We start from the raw sequence: 23,472 nt of genomic DNA, 5'->3' as shown, positions 1-23,472 counted from the left end.
TTTTGGAGAGCTACATATCCAGGGAGCAGCAAATTCCATTGCCTGTGGTTGTCCCACAGTAAAGTGAAGGAGTCAGAATCCCCTCTGGTTATGTCCTGTTCAGGCTGTCTGTCCTAGTAAAGAGCAGAAATATCTATCTATCTATCTATCTATCTATCTATCTATCTATCTATCTATCTGTCTATCTATCTATCTATCTATCTCTATATATCTATATCTATATCTATATCTATATCTATATCTCTAATCTATATCTATATCTATATATCTATATATCTATATATCTATATATCTATATCTATATCTATTTCCCCTCTGGTTAAGTCCTGTTTAGGCTGTCTGTCCTAGTAAAGAGCAGAATTATCTATATGTATGAACAGATTTATATATCTCTCTCTCTCTCTATAATGTGAATGTATTACGTCTATATTGTGTGTATACAATATATATTTCTTATATATAATATATACCCATCATGTATATAAATATATATTACCTAGAATATAATTATTAATTATAATTATCTATTACATACTGTAATATACTTATAAAATTTGATGTCAGTATATATGTATATTTTATGTATATATATATATATATATTATATAATATATATAATATGACGTATAATGTAACATATTATATACATAGATAATAAATATATTATAATGGATTAATAAGATTCTGAGTAGAAAATACATATAGAATATATTAATATATATAATAGAATTCTATGTAGATATTTATATACATGTGAATATCTAATAGATGATGTATATATAGATATATAATACAGTTAGAGTTCTGTGTACAATATATATTATGCATACATAATATATATGATGTATATATACATCATATACACAATATATTATATGGTTCTATAATGACATATATATTATATATATGATTTATGGTTCATATGTTATGGCTCTATATTACTGTTGTTATTATTATTATTATTATTATTATTATTTCTATCACATATATTATACTATATTATATTATATATACTATAGTATAATATAGTATACTGTCTATAATATAGTATAATATAGTATATTACATATACTATAATATATAATATATAATATTATATTATCTATAATAATATAAGTATATAATATATACAGAAAGATATACTGTATATGTATAGAAAAGAGGTACATGCTCATAAGGTATCTGCACAATGGAATTGCTTCCAAATTTCTGCAGAATAATTCTGGCTCCATGGGTTTTGTCTATTCTCTCATGTAATATTTTGGTTCAGCGTCTTAAAACTGAATGAACCATTTATTATCAATAAGATATGGAAAACAGAGATTTAAAATCTCTCTGGGATGGAGATAATAACAGTCCTGAGAAAAGTGCAAATAAAGACAAATGCAAAGAGATAAAAGGCAGGAAGTCCTTTATTGAGGGGTAAAGGCAGAGCCACAAACAGACTGTTTTCAAAATTAAAAACAAATACAAACAATAGGCTAAAAATCAGAAAATTGTATTTCCCCCCCTCTCCTTAAGATGATTCCAAAGCTTAATTTTGGTTGGGCTTGTTATGCTTACACAGCTTGGTGGGTACACCAGGGAGGAGGGAAACACCAGTCAGATACCAGAGTGGATAAACAATGAGCAGACATCCCTTCTCTGAGCTCCCTGCAGCTTCCAGAGAGGGGATGTGGGAGCAGCATGTTAAAACACAGTCTTTTCAAATCTCTTTTTTCCTTCTTTTTTTTTTTTTTCCTCCTTTCCAGCTACTGTACAAAACCAAACAGAAATTTGTAATAAATACCTAACACAAGAGGCTCAGTACATTGCTACAATCCTTCACTGAAGGGAAACATATATATATACATATATATATATATATATATATATAGCCTAATATATAAAACCTCTTTGACTTAAATCAGAGTAAAGGCTACTTGTTTTTACAGAAATCTGGGGCAGGAATTCCACTTAGCATCACCCACACCTCAACAGAGCATCACTGCCTCTGGTCCCCCCTCCTGGGGGATCCCCACCTTCCCTCTTGCTGGAAAAGCAGCAGGATTTGCCCTAAACAAGGAGTTTTTACATCCAGCAAAGCAGCCACACAGTGATTATAAAAGCCTGGAAAAACCCCTTGGCATGCACACATTATCCTGGGTGATAAATACAGACATTTTCCTTGGCACTGCCTCAGACTGATGTTCCTGACCCGTCCTAAATGCTGGTGCTGACACTGGAGAGGAAACACATGCTGGCTTTGAGTTTAAAACCCTTGCAGACTCAGAGGGGGAAAAAAGAAAATAACCCTGCGAGGCTACATGACTTTAGCATCCAGCTATTTGTTAGAACTTAAATTCCTGGAGATTAATTAGCAGATGTAGAACATTGCCCAAAGGTAGGTCTGTACCACAGCACAAACAGCTCTGCATCCAAACTCTGCAGCTGGCCTTCAGGTTTTTTTTTTCCTTTCCTAATAAAAACAAAAGGAACCAAGCACTCAATACACTCAATCCTGGGCTGTAGTGGTTTTGATAGAAATCATGTATGGGAGATAAAACAGGAATATTTCATGTTTTCAGGTGAATAGTGAGGTTTCTGTCTTCAGAGGAGCAGCTCATCCCACCATCCCATTCCAAACCTGTCTGGACAGCCAGGGAAGGGTCTCACACGAGCTTGGCAAAAGGGACAAGGAAAAGGATTTGCTCCATAAATGTGAATGGGGAATCTGAAACATCAAAAATTCCAGCCCTCCTCCCCTTCCTACGAGAAAAAGGCAGATCCCACTGGAAATACAACATTTTGCTGCCAAAAAGGAAGCCAAGGCAGGGTATGAGAGGAGCCTGGAGATACTGAATTGCTCATCCAGCAACAGCAAAATCTTTCCAAATTCCATCCTTGCTCCCCAGGCACAGGCTGCTGCCAGCACATGGCCAGGGATTGCTTTGGAAAGGGCAAAGTTCAGGGTCTGAACAGCCATCTGTGCTGGGGCCAGGCAGCAGCTGGGCTGGGGAGAGGGCTGGGGCTGCTCCCCACTGGGAAAGAGCAGCTCCAGCCTTGCCAGGCTTGGTCCTGCACCGAGAACTGCTCAAGCAAGGCTGGAGCTGGCACCAGATCTGAGCATTCTCCCATGTCCCAGGAAAGCAGAGGTGAAGAGCAGCACTGCTCACCTCTGGCACTATCTGCAGATCCTGGGCTCATCCCTGCTGCACACCAGGCTGGTGAATTATCTCCAAAATTACAGCAGAGCTGAAAAAATGGGCCCACAGGGGACTGAAGGACAAGGGTGGGAAAGGAAACGCTGGCACACCAGAGTGCCTGCTCCAGAGGGCATCACAACAGGCATTTCACAGTCAGCACTGCAGAATTAGGAATTAATTAATCCTCAGAGTGACCCTGTAAGACAGATCAGGTGTAATTAAGCCTTGGTTTTATAGCTGGGGAAACAGAGGTGTGGGGTAACAGCTCTAGGAATCACCACAGATGCTGGGGGTGTTTGGAGAAAGAGGTTTGTCGCCTTGTAGATTATAAACCCAGCAGAAACCACCTCTCACCTGTCCTCCTGCCTGATTCATGCTAGGATCTGGCTCTCAGCTTACTCCTTCTCCCATTCACAAAAGCAATTTATCTCCCAAGTGAAGCCCACAGCTGATAAAACACTCCTCATGCTCAAGGACACCCACACTGCTGCAGGGAGGGGATGGCGACCCATTCCATGCTTTTTGTGAAGAGATCCCAGTTTTATCAGCAAAGACATCCACCCTGGACCTCCCTGACCTGCAGCTGGGATGGGGTGACAGCAAAACCAGGCTCCCCATTTTCTCCAGTGCCAAACCCCAGCAAACCCTACAAAAGCAATCTCAAACCACATCCAGCTCTTTGGAAACACCCAACAGAGATGTGCTTATTTTTCCCTTTAAGTTACAACTTTCCTGCGAGCAGCCAGCCAGAAAGAAAAGGAAGAAAGAAAGGAAAAGAAGTGATTCCTCCCTGTTTTGCTGCCGTTAATTCTCCTCTCTGAGGTAGACATCGATGTGGTGGGGATGAAGCACTGGAGAGTGAGCCCAGGGCACCCTGGCTGTCCTGCCCCAGTGTGGAGGAGCCTGTGACACCATTGCTGTCCTGCCCCAGTGCTGTTAGCCCATGGCACCCTGGCTGTCCTGCCCCAGTGTGGAGGAGCCCGTGGCACCCTGGCTGTCCTGCCCTGGTGTGGTGGCACCCTGGCTGTCCTACCCCAGTGCTGTGTTTGCCCATGGCACCCTGGCTGTCCTGCCCCAGTGCTGTGTGGCACCCTGGCTGTCCTACCCAGTGTGGTGGCACCCTGGCTGTCCTGCCCCAGTGCTGAGCGGCACCCCGGGCTCCTGCAGCCCGCCGTGGCTCAGCACTGCCGCAGCAGGCAGGTGCTGGTGGCCGGGGGCGGTCCCGGCGAGCTGCATTTCTCGGGGGCGGTGATTTTCCCGGTGTAGTCGATGCAGGAGGCGCTGCGCGTCCGCACGCCCTCGCCGCACGTCTGGGAGCAGGGGGACCAGGGACCCAGGCGCCACAGAGGGCAGGGCACGTCTCCACAGGGCTTGATGTCCTCAGGCTTGAGGGATCTGTTGCACGCAGAGGAGGTTTGACCCTCCACGTCCCGGCAGTCCACCGTGCGCCGCTGCCAGCCGGAGCCACACGTCTTGGAGCACTCGGACCAGTCCCCCAGCACCCACTGGGAGGTCAGCATCGGCCGGATGACATTGACCGACTTCTTCTCTTTGCCCTTCTGCTTGCTGAAAGGGACGTCCTTGGGGATGAAGAAGGTGTACTTGACTTTGGGTGGGAAGACCTCGCTGGCAATGGTCAGCAGCTGCACGGTCAGGGGCTCGGGGAGCTGTCGGAAGCTCTGCAGCCTCTCCAGAGTGGTCATGGAGCCGCTGTACTTGAGGATGGTGCCCTTAATGAGGATGTCCTGCTCCATGGCTGAGATGGCAAAGTCTCCATTAAGCAGGTACTTGCCCTCAAGGGTCTTCAGGGCCAGGTAATTCCCGTCGTGGCGGAGCCCCCGGTGGCTGCGCTGTTTGATGTCGATGTTCGTGGCTCCGGCGGGGATGGTGACAATGTCATTGTAGCCGTACCTGCACGGGGCAAAGGGACACGGTTATCCTGCAAGATTTACTAAAAACACACTCATGTAAGGAGCAGCACTCAGGTGTAGGAGCGTCAGGGGGGGTAGGATGGTCGGGATGAACGGAGATGAGAGATCTCTGAAGCCAGGGCTGGGAACTTGGGGTTTATTGCAAAGGGCCTGGGTGCAGGGACCTGCTGGGAGCTGCCAAACACAGCTCAGAGCAGGCCCGAGAGAAGAGAGGGGGAGAGAGGATGAGAGGGTGAGAGAGTAAGGGAGTAAAAGGGTAAGAGAGCGAGGTTCCCGTTACAATACAATAAATCTTCTTCTGTGTTGAATATTCTAATTCTCACTAACCAGTCTAGTACAATATACAAATCCTATAGCATTTCCATACAGCCTATAAGAATCATTACATTACCACACTGGGTTACATTTTAAACCCTAAAAACTCCTCATTGGGCCCCTTCTGCCAAGCTGTAGGGTCTGCTCTGACCCTTGGGCCTGTCTGCAAGCAGAGGGTGTTGTTCCATCAAAAGGGGATTACCTTCAGCTGGCCACACCATTGTTTTCCAGTTGTTCAGTGACTGAGGTATCTCAAAGCTTGCTTTCATTGCAATCTCGCTTATAGTTTCTATATTCTCATAATCTTTTGCCAGACAATCATATTGATAAGGCTTTCCTGTTTCATTCTTCCCCAACACTTGGGATCCTGGCTCTGAAGCCATCCCTGTGTAACCCTGAGCACTCAAGAGTTAGAAATATTGCAGATGTTCTAGATGTGAGCTCAGCTGGAAAGTTTCTCTGAACTACGTATGAAAATGAGTGATGCAATCAAATGGACAGCCCTGTGATTACCAGCCTAGGTGGGAAATTCCCCTTGCTCCCTATATTTGGAAATGGGGAAGTGTTTGGGATTGAAAGCCTGTCACTGGTTATGCTGAAGGGTGACATCACCTATTGACAGAGATAATATAGATATAGATATAGATATAGATATAGATATAGGTACAGATACAGCTATAGATGTAGAACAACAGAATAGGAGGGAGTCTCTGCACTCTCAGCTCACTTTTTGAAGGGTTTGCAGCCACCACTACAATGCAGAAGTAATCCCATTGCAGGATACAGAGGACATTCCCATGCCAGGGGAGGGTTCTCCTGCAGAGCCATCCAAAGCCCAACCCTGGAGCACCAGGGCTCCCAGGACAGCACGTGGAAGGTTTCATTGAGCCCTCAGCACTGTGACTCACACTGTGGGGCCAGCACAGGATCATTTTCCATGCATCCCCACGGTGGATGCTGCGGTCAGTAATTGGGTTCAGAGTGTTTTGGAAAAAAGCCTTTGAGTCAAACTCTGCTCTCCGTCACCCTGGCCTCCCTCAGCCTGATCTTAATGGGATCGCTTCTTGGCTGTAGCTCTTGTGCTAATCTCCATTTAGTCAACCACAAACAACTCATAGGAGAGTGGAAGCCCCGTTTCAGCTGTTCCCTGGAAGGAAACCATTTAGGAAATCTAATTTGACTCTGTGAGTCACCTCACTGCATGGAACTGGACGGTTGGGCTTTTGTTACGGTTTTCCAACAAAATTCTTAAATTCTGCTCTTTGGCAAAGCAGAACTCCCAAATCTGTTGTGTGAGGGAAGTGACTGCCCCAGTGCCCTTGTCCCAGCATTCAAATTCACCCAAAGCCCAGGGAAAAGTTATTGAACATTTATATCACAATCAGCCCTTGAATATGTGTCCAACTCAGTGCTCTGGTGTGAAATGTGTTTTGTAAACACGTTGGGGCAGATTTATTTGCAGTGGTGCATCAAGCCTGTCACATCAGTTATTATTTTAGGAAATAAGCTCTACTTGGCTTGCATAATTCTGCCCCAAAATAAACTGAGCTTAAGTCCCGGAGTCTGGGGAGGAGCCCAGGCTCTTGCAATGCCAGCCAGCTGAGGATGCTGGCTTGAATCCTAATATATTCCAAGCCTACAAGTTTAGTGATAGAAAAAGGGGGATGAGAGAGGATGCTGGTGTTCCTCCCACAGCCCATCCCTGCAGAACCCTCTCCCTGGTGCCTCACCTGGATCTGTTGAGCGAGCCAGATATTTTCCTGCACGTGGAGCCATTGCCACCGCACACCCCGCACTTGTCCAGCTTCTTGGAGGAGCCAATGACGTGGTCACAGCCAGCCTTGATGCACTGCCCATGCACACAGATGGAGAGGGTCTCTGGGCCACAGAGCGTGCCATCGATCACCTGGGAAAGGGGATGCACAGGAGGAACCAGGCATGAGCTCTGACATGGGGAACAGGAGCGATTCCCATCTACAGGAATCTTACTTTGGTGATTCCCATCTCCAGGAATCTTTGGTGATTCCCATCACCAGGAATCTATCTCTGGAGATTCCCATCACAAGAAGTCTTACTTTGGAGATTCCCATCTCCAGCAATCTTACTTGGGCGATTCCCATCACCAGGAATCTATCTTTGGAGATTCCCATCTCCAGGAATGTCACTTTGCTGATTCCCATCTCCAGGAACCTTACTTTGGAGATTCCATCACCAGGAATCTTTGGAGATTCCCATCTCCTGGAATCTCTGGAGACTCCCATCTCCAGGAATCTTACTTTGGCCTCAAAGACTTTGAATTCGCTCCTCCCTCGGGCTCGGCAGAAGAGTTTGCATCTGTCTCGGGGGGACACTCCGGCGTACTTGGGAACCCACTCCAAGTGATTCCCTTCCAGGTCAGTGAAGTTGTAGCTGTTGTACTTCTCGCACTGCTGCTCCCGAAAGCTTTTCCCTGAAAGGAAAGGTGAAACATGGCCCAGAATCCATGGGAAGCTGGCAGGAACTGCTGTCCCTGACCATCACAGAGATGTGGCAGTGAGGTTAGGATAGTGAGAGCATGCAATGAGGGTGCAAGCAGGGGAGGAATGTCATGAAGGAGGAAAGCAGAGGAGGAATGTCATGAAGGAGGAATGTCATGAAGAAGGGATCCCACACTCCTTCCATCACTCACAGAAGGTCACAGCCCCCAGCAGGAAGCTGTTGCTCCCCCAGATGTGGATATCCAAGGGAGAGCAGAGCAATCCCTGTAGCGCATTCTGGAGCAGCAGGGGTGGGAGCACTGGGGCACTGCCATCCTTACCATCGGGCGGGCACTCCTGGGTGTGGCACGACTGGTACTTGGCTCTCTGGCCCTGGCAGTAGCTGCCGCCGTGCCGGGGCCGGGGGCTGTCGCAGTGGCGGTGCGAGAACTGGATCCCCCCGCCGCAGCTCCGCGAGCACGCGCCCCACGCGCTCCAGGGGCCCCAGCCGCCGTCCAGCGCCGCCTGCAAGGGGCGCCGGGGTTGGGGTGAGATGGCAGGGTTTGCCTCAGGTACCCCAGTTTTCTCCCTGAAGATTCCCTCCCAGGTGTGTCAGTCACCTCTCTTTTCCCCACCCTGACTCCTCCCAGCACTGTCTGTCAGAAGGGTGTTGAGTGATTGGCAGAATTCAAAAGATGCCCTCTACCCTGAAGGACACTGGGCCATCCAGGTCCATTTGTCCCTTGAGACTTCCTCCCATGTACCTGGTTGGTGGCTCCCTACCCCTTCCCTGCCCCTCTCCCCAGGGTTAAAAGGAACAGCAACCACGGGCTCAGGGAGTTCTGTTGGAGCTGTTGCTGCATTCAGAGGCCTGTGGGCCAGAATAAAGCTCTGGATAGAAACCATCTGTCACAGACACATTTTATGAAAAATCCTTTCTTTAGGATTTTTTCTCCTGAGAAGCTGAGAGGCCTCAGGAACAAAATGCAAACAATGGTTATCTGCTGCTGTGGAATGCAACAGGTGCATCTGTGATTGGTCTCATGTGGTTGTTTCTAATTAATGGCCAATCACAGTCAGCTGGCTCAGACTCTCTGTCCAAGACCAAGCTTTTGTTATCATTCAATTCTTTTTTTATTCTTAGCTAGCCTTCTGATGAAATCTTTTCTTTTATTCTTTTAGTATAGTTTTAATATAATATGTAACATAAAATAATAAATCAAGCATTCTGAAACATGGAGTCAGATCCTCGTCTCTTCCCTCATCCTCAGACCCCTGTGAACACGGTCACACCCTCCATCAGAACTGACTCCTTTTCCTTCACCATCACCTTAAAGCTTCTCTGCCAAGGCAAACCTGAGCTCCTGCAGGCCTGGACTTGTCTCCATGTGCCCAGCTGCAGCACCCAGCCAGCCCAAAGTGTCTGTGGGGTGAAACACCACACACCCAGCCGGCCAAAAGTGTCTGTGGGGTGAAACACCACACACCCAGCCAGGCCAAAGCGTCTGTGGGGTGAAACACCACACACCCAGCCAGGCCAAAGTGTCTGTGGGGTGAAACACCACACACCCAGCCGACCAAAAGTGTCTCTGAGGTGAAATCACCACAGTTGCTGCCTTTTGGTCAAGCAGCAAGGGCCAGACAAGCCCAGGCATGTCCTATCTGGCAATATCTGGCAATATTGGTATTATTCCAATACAGAAGGAGCTGCTGAGCCCAGCCCTGAGCCTGCCCATGCCCAGCTGCTCCCTCCCAGGGTGAACTCAGGGCTGAAGCAATGGTAAACCTCCCCCAGCCCTGATCCAGAAAAGCACTTTGGCATTCACACAAAGTTAGTACTGACTTCCACCGGTCTGTTCACATGCTTCAAGTTAAGCTGGGCTTTGAGTTCTTTGCTAACTGACTCTGAAACTGATGCTAATTTCCCCAGCAGGGCAAAAAGTCATGATTTAATTGCAGATATGCACTGCTTGTTTTGGTTCAGACCAGCCCACGGCTCAGTAGCAGACTTTTGTCTATGAGCTGGACCTGCCAGTAATAAATATTAACAAAGGAGAAACATTCAGAAATAAATCAGCCCAATCCAAAACCAAAGAGACAACAGGGGTGGGGTCAGAGATTTGGAAATCCCAAAGGGTCAAGCCCCAGCCCAGCTGTATTGGCTTTGTGGAGGGGGATACAGGGGTGGCTTCTGTGAGCAGCTGCCAGAAGTTCCTGCTGTGTCCAGCAGAGCCAACACCAGCTCCAGGATGGACCCACCACTGGCCAAGGCTGAGCCCAGCAGATGTGCAGTTGACCTTGGGGATAATGTATTTAAGAAGAAGAAAAAAAAAATGTTATTAGGCAGAGAAGAGAGGAGTGACAATGTAAGAGGAACGGGTCTGCAGACACCCAGGGCAGAGCAGGAGGAAAGGCAAGGATTCCTCCAGGTACTGGAGCTGAGATTTCCCCAAAATTCTGTGGGGAAGACCATGGTAAGGCAGCTTTGCCCCTGCAGCCCATGGAGGGCATGGGGGTACAGAGATCCACCTGCAGCCCATGGAGGAACCCAGGCCAGAGCAGGGGGAGGCCTGAAGGAGGCTGTGACCCTGTGGGAAACCTGAGCTGGTGCAGGATCCTGGCAGGACTTGTGGAGAGAGGAACCCATGCTGGAAGGACTTGGGAGCCCATGGAAGGGCTGTGGAGCAGCCTGTCCTGAAGGACTGACCCTGTGGAAGAGTGACCCATGTTGCAGTAGTTTGTGGAGAACGTGCCCATGGGAAGGACTCATGGAGAAATTAATGGAGAATTGTCTCCCATGGGAGGGACCCCACACTGGAGCAAGGGAAGGACTCTGACTCCTGTCCCTGAGCAGCTGCAAGAACAACCCAAGATGAGCTGACCACAACCCCCATTCCTTGCCTCCCTGCACCACTGGAGACAGAAAGGAGAACTGGGAATTAAGGGAGAAAAGTCTAAAGGTCTTATTTTACTTCTCATTGTGATGATTTTGCTACTAATAAATTCAATTAACATCTCTAACTTGAGCCTGTTTTGCCTGTGATGGTGATTGAGGAGTAATTTATCTCAACTCATGAACCTTCCCTGCCCAGCTGTGGAGGGGAGTGAGAAGGAGGCTTTGGTGGGCACCAGGACACCACCATTCCCTGGTGTCTCCTTACCTGGGGTTTCAGGACATCCTGCTGCACACAGCGCCCGTCCCAGCACAGCCCCTCGGCTTTGCAGGGCGTTCCATCAGCCCACGGCAAGCTGCCGTTCTTGGTGTGGCAGAGGGGCTCCCCACTGCCCGTCCTGCACCACAGCTGGGCACAAATGTCCTCCTCCGTGGTGTTGGGGCAGTGCTGGAAGTCCTTGCCAAAGATCTGCTGGCATTGCTGGTCCAGGCTGTACAGGGCTCTCTGGCCGGGCAGCTCGGCAGGCAGGGACACGGGCTCGGCCGGGGCATCCAGCAGGCAGTCACCTGGGCAAGGCTCACAGTTAGGCTGGAGATGGAGCTCCCAGGCCTTGGTGCCACTGACTGGGCACCCCACACCTCTGTCCATGGCCTGGTTTGACTCCCCCTTCACCCCACACCCCTCCAGGTCTGTGATGTTCACATGTCTGAGATGTAACATAGGACAGACCTCGGCTGCTCATCAGCCAAACAGCCGGGTTTATTATTTGGGGCTTGCTCCAGGAAATTCAAAGCTCCCAGCTCTAAACAGCCTTTGGTCCAATCTCTACACCCCCTAGACTCTGAACTAGACAAATACTTGTATTTTAGGAGAGCTGTTATTGAAAGAGCCTGAGCTAAGAAAAGGCTGTTTGGAGAGATGCTGCAGCTGACTGGTGTCACTGTCATAATTTCTAGAAAAATCCCTTTGCCCAGGATTCCTCTAATGGGAAGCTGAGAAGCCTCAGAGAAAAAGGACAACAATATTATCCCATTTGCTTCTCCTGTGTTTTGCTGCTTTGGAATGTGTTTGGAGATTGTTTCATTGGATTCTGGTGTGAGTTGTTTTCACTCATTGGCCAATTACGGCCAAGCTGTGTCGAAGCTCTGGAAAGAGTCACGAGCTTTCATTATCTTTCAGCCTTCTGTAAATATCCTTTCTGTATTCTTTAGTATAATGTAAAAGTATAGTATAGTGCTAGAAGCTACCCCTGTATTATTATTATTAATAATAATAATATTATTTCATTATTATATTTTCATTATTATCTTTTAGCCTTCTCTAAGTATCCTTTCTGTATTCTTTAGTATAGTATAGTGCCAGAAGCTACCCCTGTATAGAGTAGAAGTTCTTTAATATATATTACTTAATATAATATAGTATCATAAAATAATAAATTAGCCTTCTAAGAACATGGAGTCAGATTCATCATTCCTCCCTTCACCTGGGAACCCCACAAATACAACAGGCTGGAGCCTTACCATGGCCTCCATCCAAGAACTCAGTGAGGTACATGGCACTGCAGGGGGACCAGGGCTGGCTCCTGTTGAGGTGGATGAAGAGCGGGGCCATCACGTGGTGCTCGCCCAGGGGCCCGAAGAGCCGCTCGCAGTTCTTGGAGTCGTCGTGGGGCATGCTGAGCACGTGGCCTGGGGAGCACAGGGATGGCACAGCTGAGCCCCTCAGCCCAGCCCCTGCTCCTCAGCAGATGGTGTGGGGCACCATCTGTAAGTATCAAGCAGCTCCTGTGTCTGCCAAAGCTATTTGCTTCCATAAATCAGAAGGAATAAAAACCTGCTTGGTGTGTCTTGGTGGTACAGGTGCGCAGGGCAAAGCAGCCCAAATTTTTATAAACTCAGAATGGTTTGGGATGGGAGGGAATTAAGGCTCCAGTCCCTGTCATTTACAGGGACACCTCCCACTAGACCAGGTTTTTCCAAGCCCCATCCAACTTGACCTTGAATGTTCCCAGGGATGGGGCAGCCACAGCACCTCTGGGCAAAACTGAGTCAGTGCAGGAATGGCAAATCAAGGCAGAGATGTGCTTGTTTCCATGCCTGAGCTCATCACAACAGGTAAATCATACAATCCCTAGGGTTGGGAAAGACCTCCAGGATCCTCAAGTCCAATCTGTGACTGATCCCCTCCATGTCACCCAGCCCAGAGCACTGAGTGCTAGCTCCAGGCATTTCCTGAACAACTCCAGGGATGGGGACTCCACCACCTCCCTGGGCAGCCCCTTCCAACGCTCAACAACCCTTCCAGTGAAGAAATGCTTCGTGAACTGGTGCCAATGTACTAATTTAGGCACTTCTTAGTGTTTCTTCTGGTGCAAACCAGCATTTGTCAGTGCCAGAAGCTCCCCAAGGCTCAGTGGGTGATCCCCAGCCAGGAGATGCTGGTGCTGGACTGTGCCACGACCTCTCCCAGCAGCAGGGGTGGAAGAAGCAGACCTCCCCTTGGGAAGGGAGCCAGTGTTACCCAGTTCATGAGCCAGGGTGTAGGCTGCCTGCAGGCCCTCGTCCTCGATCACGGAGCAGCTCTTGTTGCGGTCGCACATGGTGCCGATGTCCGCCACGCCCAGCGTGTCACAGCTTTGGTGGCCACAGAAATCCTGTGAGTGCCAGGCAGGGGGAGAGGTCAGCAGGGAGAGGGAACCCCACGTTCAACATCTCTGTGAGCAGCCCACTGCTGGTCTGTGTCACAGACATCTTTTATGAAAAATCCTGTCCTTAGGATTTTTTCTCCTGAGAAGCTGAGAAGCCTCAGGAACAAAATGCAAACAATGGTTATCTGCTGCTGTGGAATGCAACAGGTGCATCTGTGATTGGCCCATGTTGGTTGTTTGTAATTAATGGCCAATCACAGTCAGCTGGCTCAGACAGAGAGCACAAGCCACAAGCCTTTGTTATCATTCTTTTTCTATTCTTAGCCAGCCTTCTGATGAAATCCTTTCTTCTATTCTTTTAGTATAGTTTTAATGTAATATATATCATAAAATAATAAATCAAGCCTTCTGAAACATGAAGTCAGATCCTCATCTCTTCCCTCATCCTCGGACCCCTGTGAACACTGTCACAGGTCTGTGATATGATGTGATGTTCACACGTCTGAGGTGCAACACATGACAGACTTTGGTTGTTCATTGGCCATTGTTTGGGCTTGCTCTTACAGGCAATTCAAAGCTCCTGGCTCTAAACAACCATTGGTCTAATCTCTACACGCCCCTAGACTCTGAACCAGTCAAATGCTTTTATTTTAGGAGAGTTGTTATTGATTGAAACCTCTGTCAGTCAGCCCTGAGGTTGATTTATGGCCCTGGGCTGGATTCCTTATCCACAGCTGAATTAATGTTCAGTACCAATCAGCTCCTACTGCAACAGGGCTGCACCCCAAATGACACCCCTGAACTGCTTTGCTGCATTCTTTGCACAGTGGGGCACCCATCTCCATGATCAACCCCCTTCTCCCCCTCCAGGGATGCCTTGAGCCCTCTCCCTTCTGCTCTGGGCTGCTGACCTGTCTGGTGAGGAGGATGGCGGTGTCGTAGTGCTCGGGGTGCCGGTCGCTCGGGGGGTTGAACCTTTGCTGCCAGCTGCAGAAGTTGCGCAGGGTGAGCCCCCCATTGTCAGACACCTCGGGCCCTGCTGCTGCCTCCTCCACCACCAGCACCTTCACCACCACCAGGCTGATGGAGTTCCTCAGGCTGGGATGCTTGTAGATGCGGGCTGCCATGGACATCAGGGTCAGGATGTGGTTCTGTGGGGGAAGAGATGGGCAGGCAGAGCCTGGGTAAAAACTCTGCTACAGGGCAATTGGTTTTGTTCGAAAAGAAAGAACCAGAGCCTCATTTATGAAGCTCATCACATCCAGACCATGGGCTGATGGACTCAGTGCTGCCTTACCTGTATGTGATGCTTTACACCTTGTGCTGGTGGACAAGCCCTGCATCCCCTCCTCCAAATGCTGCATCTCCTCTCCCATGAACCCTTTGCACCTAAATCCCTCTGGAAGAAATTCCTTGGGGAAAACCTCAGCATTCTGGAAAGTTCTCTGCATATTCCCAAAGCATTAACCCCACCCTCGCTGCCCCAGGGCAGGAACCAACTCACACACACCTTGCTCAGCAAAACAACCCAGTAAAACTTCTGCCTGTGCTGCTCACAGGGTTTGAACCCAGCAACAAACTGGGAATAAAACACTTTGACAGCCAAGACTTTGCCCAGCAGCATCTCCTGCCTGGTGATGACCAGGGATTACTTAATATGTCAAAAGCGCCAGCGATGTTTAGGCTGATGTAAACATCTTATCAGAGCATCAAAATTCCTCCTGTGCTTGGCACCACTCACAGCCCCGAGTCAGGAGTAAAAAATGCAGCTATTACACAACATGGTATTGGGAAAGAGAAAGTGGCTTCTCTCCTCCCCAGACAAATTACACCCTGCAGTCTCAATTCAGAGCCTAATTAAAGTGGAAGGACTCGGTGGGAGCCCTCTCTGATAGCCAAGTTTCACCCAAAATACATTTCCTCAGCAAAGCTGACTCTGTGTGCTCATCCATCATGGTACTGCCAGGACAATGCCATTTTCTGAGACACAAAATGCTGTTTTCTTAGCAAATGAGGGAGATGTTGAGTGAGATACAGCATATTTGCTGCACCAAGAGCCACTTGCCCAGGGCATTTGTGGCTATTTTAAATTATTCTGCCACATTTTATCCTTCCACTAGCAGCTCCACGTAAACAGATGTTTTGTTTCAACAAGACATATCCCAAGTCCTCCCCAGCTCATTATCCAAGGGCAGGCCCCAGCAAGGCTGCTAGGAGCAGGGAATAGACTGGTTTATTTAGACTGACCAGATCTCCACGCCATGACTCACATCCATGCAACTCATGTCACAGAGAAGTCACTGCAGAGGCAAGAAATTGAGGAGAGAACCCCCCAAGGGTTCAACTTCAATTTCAATTCCATGAAACTTGGGGGAATTGTTCACCCTGTGGGGAAAATCCATTGGGAACTTTGCTAAAAATATCACAAAGCCTTCTTAAAATTAGGCCCCTGAAGATCTAGAAGGATGCTCTGTGCTGGAGCTGCTCATCCTGGGATCATCCCTCATTTCCAAGGGAATAAATCTGTGTCCTTTTCTAACCCATTAGAGGTTTCTGTCCATAGCAGTAGATTTGACCTGGGAGATCTCAGTTCATACCACAAATCCCCCAGGACACCAGCCCTCACATCCTCAGGGCCACATCCAGCCAAAAACCTCTTTCAGCAGTAAGAACAGAGGGACTTGGAAAACATCTGTCCACCTTCCCTGTGTCTGGAAAGGGAAGATGGAAAGCAAACCCAACAAACAGCTATTTAGTGAAGATTAAAAGGTCAAATCCACTTGTTCCACCATCTGGTGTCTATTTATACCCATCCCTGGCCCATGCAGGAATGGGTTGGGTTTCAGATGGACCCTGACTGCTCTGGGGAGAGCAGCAACCCACCTGCACTGCCTTGGCTTAGCCAAGGGCTTGAAGCCATGGCCAAAAGCAAATTACAGATCCTCAGGGCTCAGGAGAGGCCAGCTGAGTGCTTTTGGCCAACAACAGGCTGAATCCTGCTGGTCCCATCCTCCCTCTGCCTTTGCAAACCGGCTCTGGCTCGACCATCACCCAGGAGGGAACGCTGCCTTCTCCAGGGGTTCCTTCCCAGCACTGAGGCTGAGGATGTGGGCATTGGGATCAGGTGCAGGGCAGTGTTTGGGGCTGGGTTTGAGGAGCTCAGGGCTGCAAACACCCTGGGCAGTGTTTTGGGTATTGTTTGAGAAGCCCAAGGCTGCAAACACACTGGGCAGTGTTTTGGGTTGGGTTTGAGGAGCCCAGGGCTGCAAACACACTGGGCAGAGTTTTGGGTATTGTTTGAGAAGCCCAAGGCTGCAAACACACTGGACAGTGTTTTGGGCTGGGTTTGGGGAGCCAGGGCTGCAAACACACTGGGCAGAGTTTGGGGTGGGTATGAGGAGCTCAGGGCTGCAAACACACTGGGCAGAGTTTGGGGTGGGTATGAGGAGCTCAGAGCTGCAAACACACTGGGCAGTGTTTGGGGTGGGTATGAGGAGCTCAGGGCTGCAAACACCCTGGTTTGTGCCTTCTTGCCAGGCAATGCAGCCCTGCAGGCACGAGGAGCTTCCCTGCCATTTCCAATCAGCATCCTGGGAGATCTGGCAGGCTGTCTGGTAAACACAGCTGGAAAATCAGCCTCGTACTGCTCTGGGGGAGAGGACACCAGTGCGAACCAGAGAGGGTTGTGGAGCATCCCTTCACTGCCACTGAAGGCACTGTATAGGGTGAAATCCCTCCCCTTTTCCCTCCAGCTGCAATGCTGGGCTCCCCCTGCTCTCAATATCAAATTCCCCCTAAAAATAAAAATTTTGTCTGCCACACAGCAGCTCTGAGGTCCTCCTGCCACAGCATCACAGTGTCTGGGAGAGCCCTGCCCTGAGCCAGGTACTGCCCTCCAGCAGCAAACAGCACAGGCAGAAGGACAGGAAAAATAAATAAAAATCAGATCAAGGGGAACTGAAGTGGTTGTCTTTACCCTCATTGAAGGACTGAGTTCTCTGATACAGGCCCTTGCAAACTCTCTGCTTGCATTCCCTTTCATGGGAACCACTCAGAAGCTGAAGCCTGGCATTTATTCTTAATTATCATTATTATTATTTTGATGGGTGAAACTGCTCTTACACAGACACTATTATTGTGCTATGCACAGAATGATTTAATGCTGCTGGACCCACCCAGGACAGAGGGACAGCAGGGAGCACCCACAGAACACCCCAGCACAACCTGGCTGTCCCCAAGGTGTGGGGAGCAGTGCTCAGCCCAGCCTGGGGCTGTCGGGTTGTCTGTTGGTTGGGTTTGGTTGGGTTTTTTTGCTGTTTTCTCCCTAAAAACCAGCACTTCTGCAGAAGAAAGCAATGCTGAGATTCTGGAGCACAGGCAGATGGAAGGGAGCAAATCCAGAGATGGAAAGGCTGCCCAGCTTTTAAAAATCTGCTGGTAAAACCATCTCAGGTTGTCCTTTCCCCCAGGGCTCCATGTGGAGCTCCCTGCCTGGCTGGGCTGCCCAGGGGCTGCTGCCTGCCCTGGCAGCCTCCTGTGGGCCAAGAATTCCCTCACAAAAAGGGAATTTACCCCCAAGGGAATGCAGGCAAGCCAGGGGACAGGGGCACACCTTGCCAGCCTGCTGCTGTGCCTGGCTGCCCTCCTGCCTGCCCAGCTCTCTGCCCATCCCTGCTCTGTTTGCCACATGATTTTCCCTTCCTTTTCTTCCCCTCTCTGCTGGATATTTGGGGCTGAACCACAAAAGCAGCAATGACCTCTGTTCAGGGCAGGGGAAACAGGGGCACATCCAGGCTGTCCCCACCTCTGCAGAGATGGAGTAAATTAATTTTAAATTATTATTTTTAAATTATTATTATCCCATCCTGAGAGCATCCCAGAGCAGGAGTGCTCCACTTTGGGAGCCAGCATGGAGCTGCTCCAGTGGGAGCCAGCACATTTCATTGTGCAGCCCTGAAATGCAGCAGCTGTTGAATATCCTGGTGTGAGGTGAGTGCCCCAGCCAGAGGAACATTTAGGGGGGGGCTGCCTGCTCCTCCAGCCCCTGCCCCACACAGGATGCAGCTCTGGGTCACCCTCAGGGGACAAATCCCAGAAGGAAAGCTGCTGGATGGCAGCATCACGCTGCATTCCCTTTAATCCCACTCCAGTTGCCTTTGGGATGGGTTTAGGAGGAGCTGGCTTATTTTCTCAAGGGATTAAGTGAATTTACCCACTCAAACTGCAAAATACCCTAAAGCAAGGCTAAGACCAGACACGAGGGGACCTGGGGCTCCAGGGTGGCTTTGGATTTACCTCCAGCGCATGTGGGAATGGGAGAGCCCTGGTTTTGGATTTATGTGCAGTCCATGTGGGAGAGCCCTGGATTTGGATTTACCCGCAGTCCATGAGGATGTGAGAGAGTCCTGGCTTTGCATTTACCCCCAGTCCATGTGGGAGAGCTCTGGTTTTGGATTTACCCCCAGTCCCTGTGGGAATGGGAGAGCCCTGGTTTTGGATTTACCCCCAGTCCGTGAGGGAGAGCCCTGGCTTTGAATTTACCTTCAGTCCATGAGGGAATGGGAGAGCCCTGGTTTTGGATTTACCCCCAGTCCATGTGGGAGTGGACAGCTGGCAGCAGGACCCTGGCAATGCCCCATGCCCTGCACTCCTGTCTGGTCTCAAAGGGAATGGTTTGCAACAGCACTCCTAAAACCTCATCAATCTGCCTGGAAAAACCACAGAAGTCAGCAAGGAATCCCAGCTTTTCCAGACTGATCTGACTCTGCTGTGGTCCTCAGTGATTCCCAGCCCTGGGAGTAGGAAGGACAGACTCCTCACTCAGAGAGGAGGAGGGAAAGGGGATCACAGCCATTGTGCTTGCAGAGGAAAGCCTGGAAATGTGTCTCATCTGCACCCAAGAGACTGGAGAAATCCCACCACAGGAATCCCCTTTGGCTGCCAACTGGCTGGGGAGGCTGCAGCTGGCTTTTGGAGCTGCCTGGTGCTTTAGGTGTCCTGGCAAACGCTCCCAGCCATGCAGAGCAGCCTCACAAGTGCAGCCCAGCTGCAGGTGCTCAGCCCTCCTGCACACGGGCAGGGTTAGCCCTGTTCCCTGCCTCAGTTTCCCTGCTCAAAACCCCACTCCACTCTGTGAGGGATGCTCACAGTGCCTTTGTTTTCAAGCACTTGGGATCCTCTGCAAGAAAAATGCAAAAGCTCCTGTATCCAGGCTGGACATCTCTGCAGGTTGAACCCTGCCACATCCCCCAGGACTTACTGCCCAGCACTGTCCTGCTGCTGATGCCCCCCCAAACACCCCAACCATCAAGCCCAAACAATGATTAAACCCCCAAATTTCAAGTCTAGTTCTGCTCTCACTTCACCATTCCCTCCTGGTTTACATAAAAGTACTGATGAAGGTAGAATAGGCTCTTATTGTCTAAATTAGGTTAACAGCTGAGTTAAAATGCTGAAATTGATGGGAAATAAATCATGAGCAGCTGAAATTGATGGGAAATAAATCATTTTCCCACCACAAGCATGGCATTGATTATAACTCTCAACGCTTGAGTGCATCTTGGGGTGACTCTTCTGCTCGAGCTGTTACAACTTATGCAAGAAAATAACTGGGAATACAAACAATGCTGGTGACCTTTTATAAATATTTGGTAATAAAGTGTGGTTACGGGAAGAAAAGTCATTATATAAATATGGTTTGTTCTGACTCAACAATTCTACTCCTTGGGCATCTCTCCTAGATCTCACCAGCGCTTGCCACTGCTTTTTTCACCCCACAAGAAAGGTATTTAGGCAGAAGCAAGATTGCTGTGCTGCTCCCTGCATTCTTGTTCCAGAGAACAAAAGACACAGAAACACAGCAGGTGGTTTTCTGGTTGTTGTTTTTTTAGCTGCTACACCAGAGCTGGTGGAAGTTTTCTCCCAAATATTTCAATATGCTATTACTCTATTCATCCAGAACAAGATCTTTGAAGGTTTCCTTCCCCTCCCTGAGAGCTGGTGTGAAGATCTTGCTCGAGGGGCTGAGAAAATGATGGTGAAACGGGAGCCAAGCAGGCACATCACCCAGCCCAGGGCTGGGGCAGCCAAAGCAGGCAGGGTGCCTGAGTTCCAGCCCCTTGGTCATGGGTAGATGCCATCTCCTCTCCTGCTGCCTTCACAGATTGACCCAGAGGGATGCTGCCTTTTCCCCAGCTCAAGCTGGGTATCATCAGGATTTCCCCCACTCCAAATAAATTCACTTTAATTCTCGCAATGTAGACACCCTTGGGTGTTGCTTTCAAGCCATCAGGTGCCCAGCTGGGTGCTGAAGGTTCCCTGTATTATTTTTTCTTGGGGAATCAGAAACCAACTTCACACTGTGTGGAGAGTAATTCCCACCACCATTTATAGTCTGTTGCTTAAAAACTCAGCTGACTCCACTTCAAACTCTTTTCTGAGCCCTGTGAGCACTCAGGGTACCTCCAAGTGCATCACCCTTCACTCACTGATCCTCTGCTACCTGCTCCTGCCAGCCTGGCTGGATGGCAAAACCAAGCAAAGGGCAAAACCAGTGATGCTGAGCAGCTGAAATCATCTGAAGCCCCAAGGTTTAGCATTTACCAAGGTCCAGCCTAGCCTGAGCAGGGCTGCAATTAAAGCACTGCTTTGTTAGGAGCAGAGAAGCCCCTAGGGGAAGGATAAAGCCGGTAGAAGTGGCAAAGCCAGGCTGCCAAAGCTGGTTTCAGCTTCCCAACTGCTCCCTGCTGAGCCCCAGCTCCAAGGACTCTTCTCCCAGCCCGAGAAGGAGCAACTTCAACGCACAATTATCCCTCGCAAAGACCTCAGAGCATTTTAATGGTGCAAACCTGAATTTGGAGCAGCCACGCCTGCAGGGCAGGGGTAGGGAGCTGGCTTTGAAAAATGACCCGGTGCCGGTGAACGAGACAGCCCTGAATGGATGAACATGGACAGACCTGGAGAGGGATGTGGGGGTCTGAGGCACCTCGGACTGTGCTCCTGGGGTCTCCCCAAAAGCCTGGTCAGGGCAAGCTCTCTGCAGAGAGTGTTTAGGGAGGGTGAGAGTCGCTGGTGGCTGAGGGGAAGGGCTGTTCATCCATCTGCTCAGTGCTAACAGGTGGCTCCGGGCAGGGATTGTGCATTACTCAGCCCCTGCTGCATTTACTACTGGCCCCGGCTCTGCTCGGAAGGGAACTGAGGCATTCCTGCGGCTCTTCCCTCGTAGCACAAGGGCACTGATCACTGTCCCGCACCTTTGGGGACACCTTTGGGGCTGGAGGGACATCGCAGTGCCCGTGTGTGCAGAGACAGCCAGGCTCAGAGGGCTGGGAAAGGCACCTTTGGGGCTGCAGGGACACCAGTGCCCGTGTGGGCAGAGCCAGGCTCGCTAGCTCTGGGAAAGGCTCCCAAACACTCAGTGAGCTCCACAGATCAGCACCGCAGCTCAGCCCCGGGCACTGGCAGCCCCTACACAGCCAGGAAAGGTGGGACCGAGGTCCCTCGCTCACCCGAAGCTGTCCCCGATGTCTCGGGGCTGGGGGGACACGGCAGCGGGCTGGACAGGAGGGGACGGGAAGGCAGAGGGGCTGGAGGAGGAGGAGAGGCAGCGCGGATGGGGACGGGGACAGGACAGAGCGGGATGAAGGATGCGTGTGTAGGGAGGACGGAGGGATGAAGGCTACGGACAGGCAGTGGGAGGAGGCGGAGAGGCGGCCGGGACGGGGACAGCAAGGGGATGGAGAGACAGGAGCGGCACGGACAGAAGGCTGCGGGCAGGGGGACGGCGGGCACCCAGCCCTTACCTCCACGTCCTCGCCGTAGAAGCGCACCATGGACGCGTCAGCCACCAGCAGCGTCTCCACATAGCGGGCCTGCGACACGAAGCGCGGGGCCCTGCGGCGCGGCCCGGGCTCGGGGCCGGGGCTGGCGGGGCGCGCTCCCGGCGGGGCCGCGCGGCGCCTCAGGCGGTGCAGGCGGCCCCAGGGCGGCCCGGGCGCGGCCGGCCCCAGCGGCTGCAGCTCGTAGGCCGCCCCGTCCAGCAGGAAGGCGGCTCGCAGCCCGCCGCCGCCGCAGCTGCTCAGCACGGCGGGCGCGTCGGGGCTGCCCTCGACGACGCCCGCGTAGAAGCAGCCGCGGCGCGGCGGCGTTGGCGGCGTTGGCGGGCGGCGGCCGCCCAGGCGCTGGAGGCGGAGGCGGGGGGCCAGGAACGTGGTGTCGGGGCGGAGGCGCAGGACCACGGCGCGGCCGAAGGCGGCCAGGCGCAGGGCCAGCTGCCCCGGGGGCGCGGGCAGGCGGGCGGGCAGCACGGGCTGTGTGTCCCGCGGGGGCGGCGGCGGCAGCGCCCAGGCGTGGCACAGCAGCAGCAGGTGGAGCGGGGCCCGGCCGGCCAGCAGCGCCCGCCGCCCCATCCCGGCACGGCACGGCCCCGCACCCCCCGGGCTCTTCCCCCGCAGCCTCCGCGCCGGCCGCCGAGCCCGCTGTATTTATACTTTCTCCCCCCGGCTTTGACATAAGAGGTTTATTTTTGATCTCTCGCTGTTCTCCCCACTCCCCTCCCCTGCCAGCCGGAGCCTGGGGGAGGAGGAGAAGTGAAAGAGAGAGAGAGACAGAAAAAAAAAAAAACGCGACCAGAAAAAAAAAAAAAGGAAAACAAAAATCAAAAATATCCCCCCAAACCAGGGAAAAAAAAAAAAAAAAAAAAAAGAAGAAGAAGCAGAGAAGGGGGAAAAAAAAAAAAAGGGGAAAAAAACTAAAAAAGAAAAACCCCAACCCACTTTTGGATACGATTTGAGGCCAATCAGGCGCCGGCAGCCCCGCCTGCCTGCAAGTGTCAACTCCAGCCTGTTGCTCTCCCAGTGTTAACCCCTTCTTCAGCCCCAGCGCTGCCCGCACGGGTCTGATCCTCCCCAGGCTCTGGGGCTCCAGCCCCTGATAGAGGCGCTGGCACAGTTCCCCCTCCACCGGCACGGAAGGGTTTACTCCAGAGCGCTGATTGATTCTCAGCATCCCCTCCCAGCTGAAAAGCACCGGGCCCATGCCAGCTGG

At 50.7% G+C, this 23,472-nt stretch overlaps 1 protein-coding gene across 1 annotated transcript; it reads right to left on the bottom strand.

Moving 5' to 3' along the window:
- Window positions 1-4,311: 4,311 nt before the first annotated feature.
- ADAMTS8 (ADAM metallopeptidase with thrombospondin type 1 motif 8) lies at window positions 4,312-22,835 on the bottom strand. The gene is made up of 9 exons (XM_054292922.1): window positions 22,230-22,835; window positions 14,340-14,579; window positions 13,302-13,434; window positions 12,302-12,469; window positions 11,049-11,347; window positions 8,229-8,412; window positions 7,708-7,880; window positions 7,162-7,337; window positions 4,312-5,096 (listed from the first exon to the last, which is right to left on the bottom strand). The coding sequence occupies exons 1-9, from the start codon at window positions 22,833-22,835 to the stop codon at window positions 4,364-4,366; spliced, it is 2,712 nt and encodes a 903-aa protein (XP_054148897.1). The 3' UTR covers window positions 4,312-4,363.
- Window positions 22,836-23,472: the final 637 nt, after the last annotated feature.

This window comes from Melozone crissalis, unplaced genomic scaffold, assembly GCF_028551555.1.
Source record: "Melozone crissalis strain CALT ecotype California unplaced genomic scaffold, PUWL_Pcris_2 ptg000120l_1, whole genome shotgun sequence".
NCBI lineage: Eukaryota > Metazoa > Chordata > Aves > Passeriformes > Passerellidae > Melozone > Melozone crissalis.
Note: the sequence above shows the minus strand (reverse complement) of the source record. Positions and strands in the feature narration are given on the sequence as shown.

What these genes read in the sequence shown, in the direction of transcription:
- ADAMTS8 (XM_054292922.1), bottom strand. Translation starts at nt 22,835, where the DNA reads ATGGGGCGGCGGGCGCTGCTGGCCGGCCGGGCCCCGCTCCACCTGCTG. An exon ending in GTTCTTGGATGGAGGCCATG is followed by an intron (nt 11,348 to 12,301) that starts GTAAGGCTCCAG and finishes AGCCTTGCCCAG; the next exon opens with GTGACTGCCTGCTGGATGCC. An exon ending in TCAAAGTCTTTGAGGCCAAA is followed by an intron (nt 7,338 to 7,707) that starts GTAAGATTCCTG and finishes CCCCTTTCCCAG; the next exon opens with GTGATCGATGGCACGCTCTG.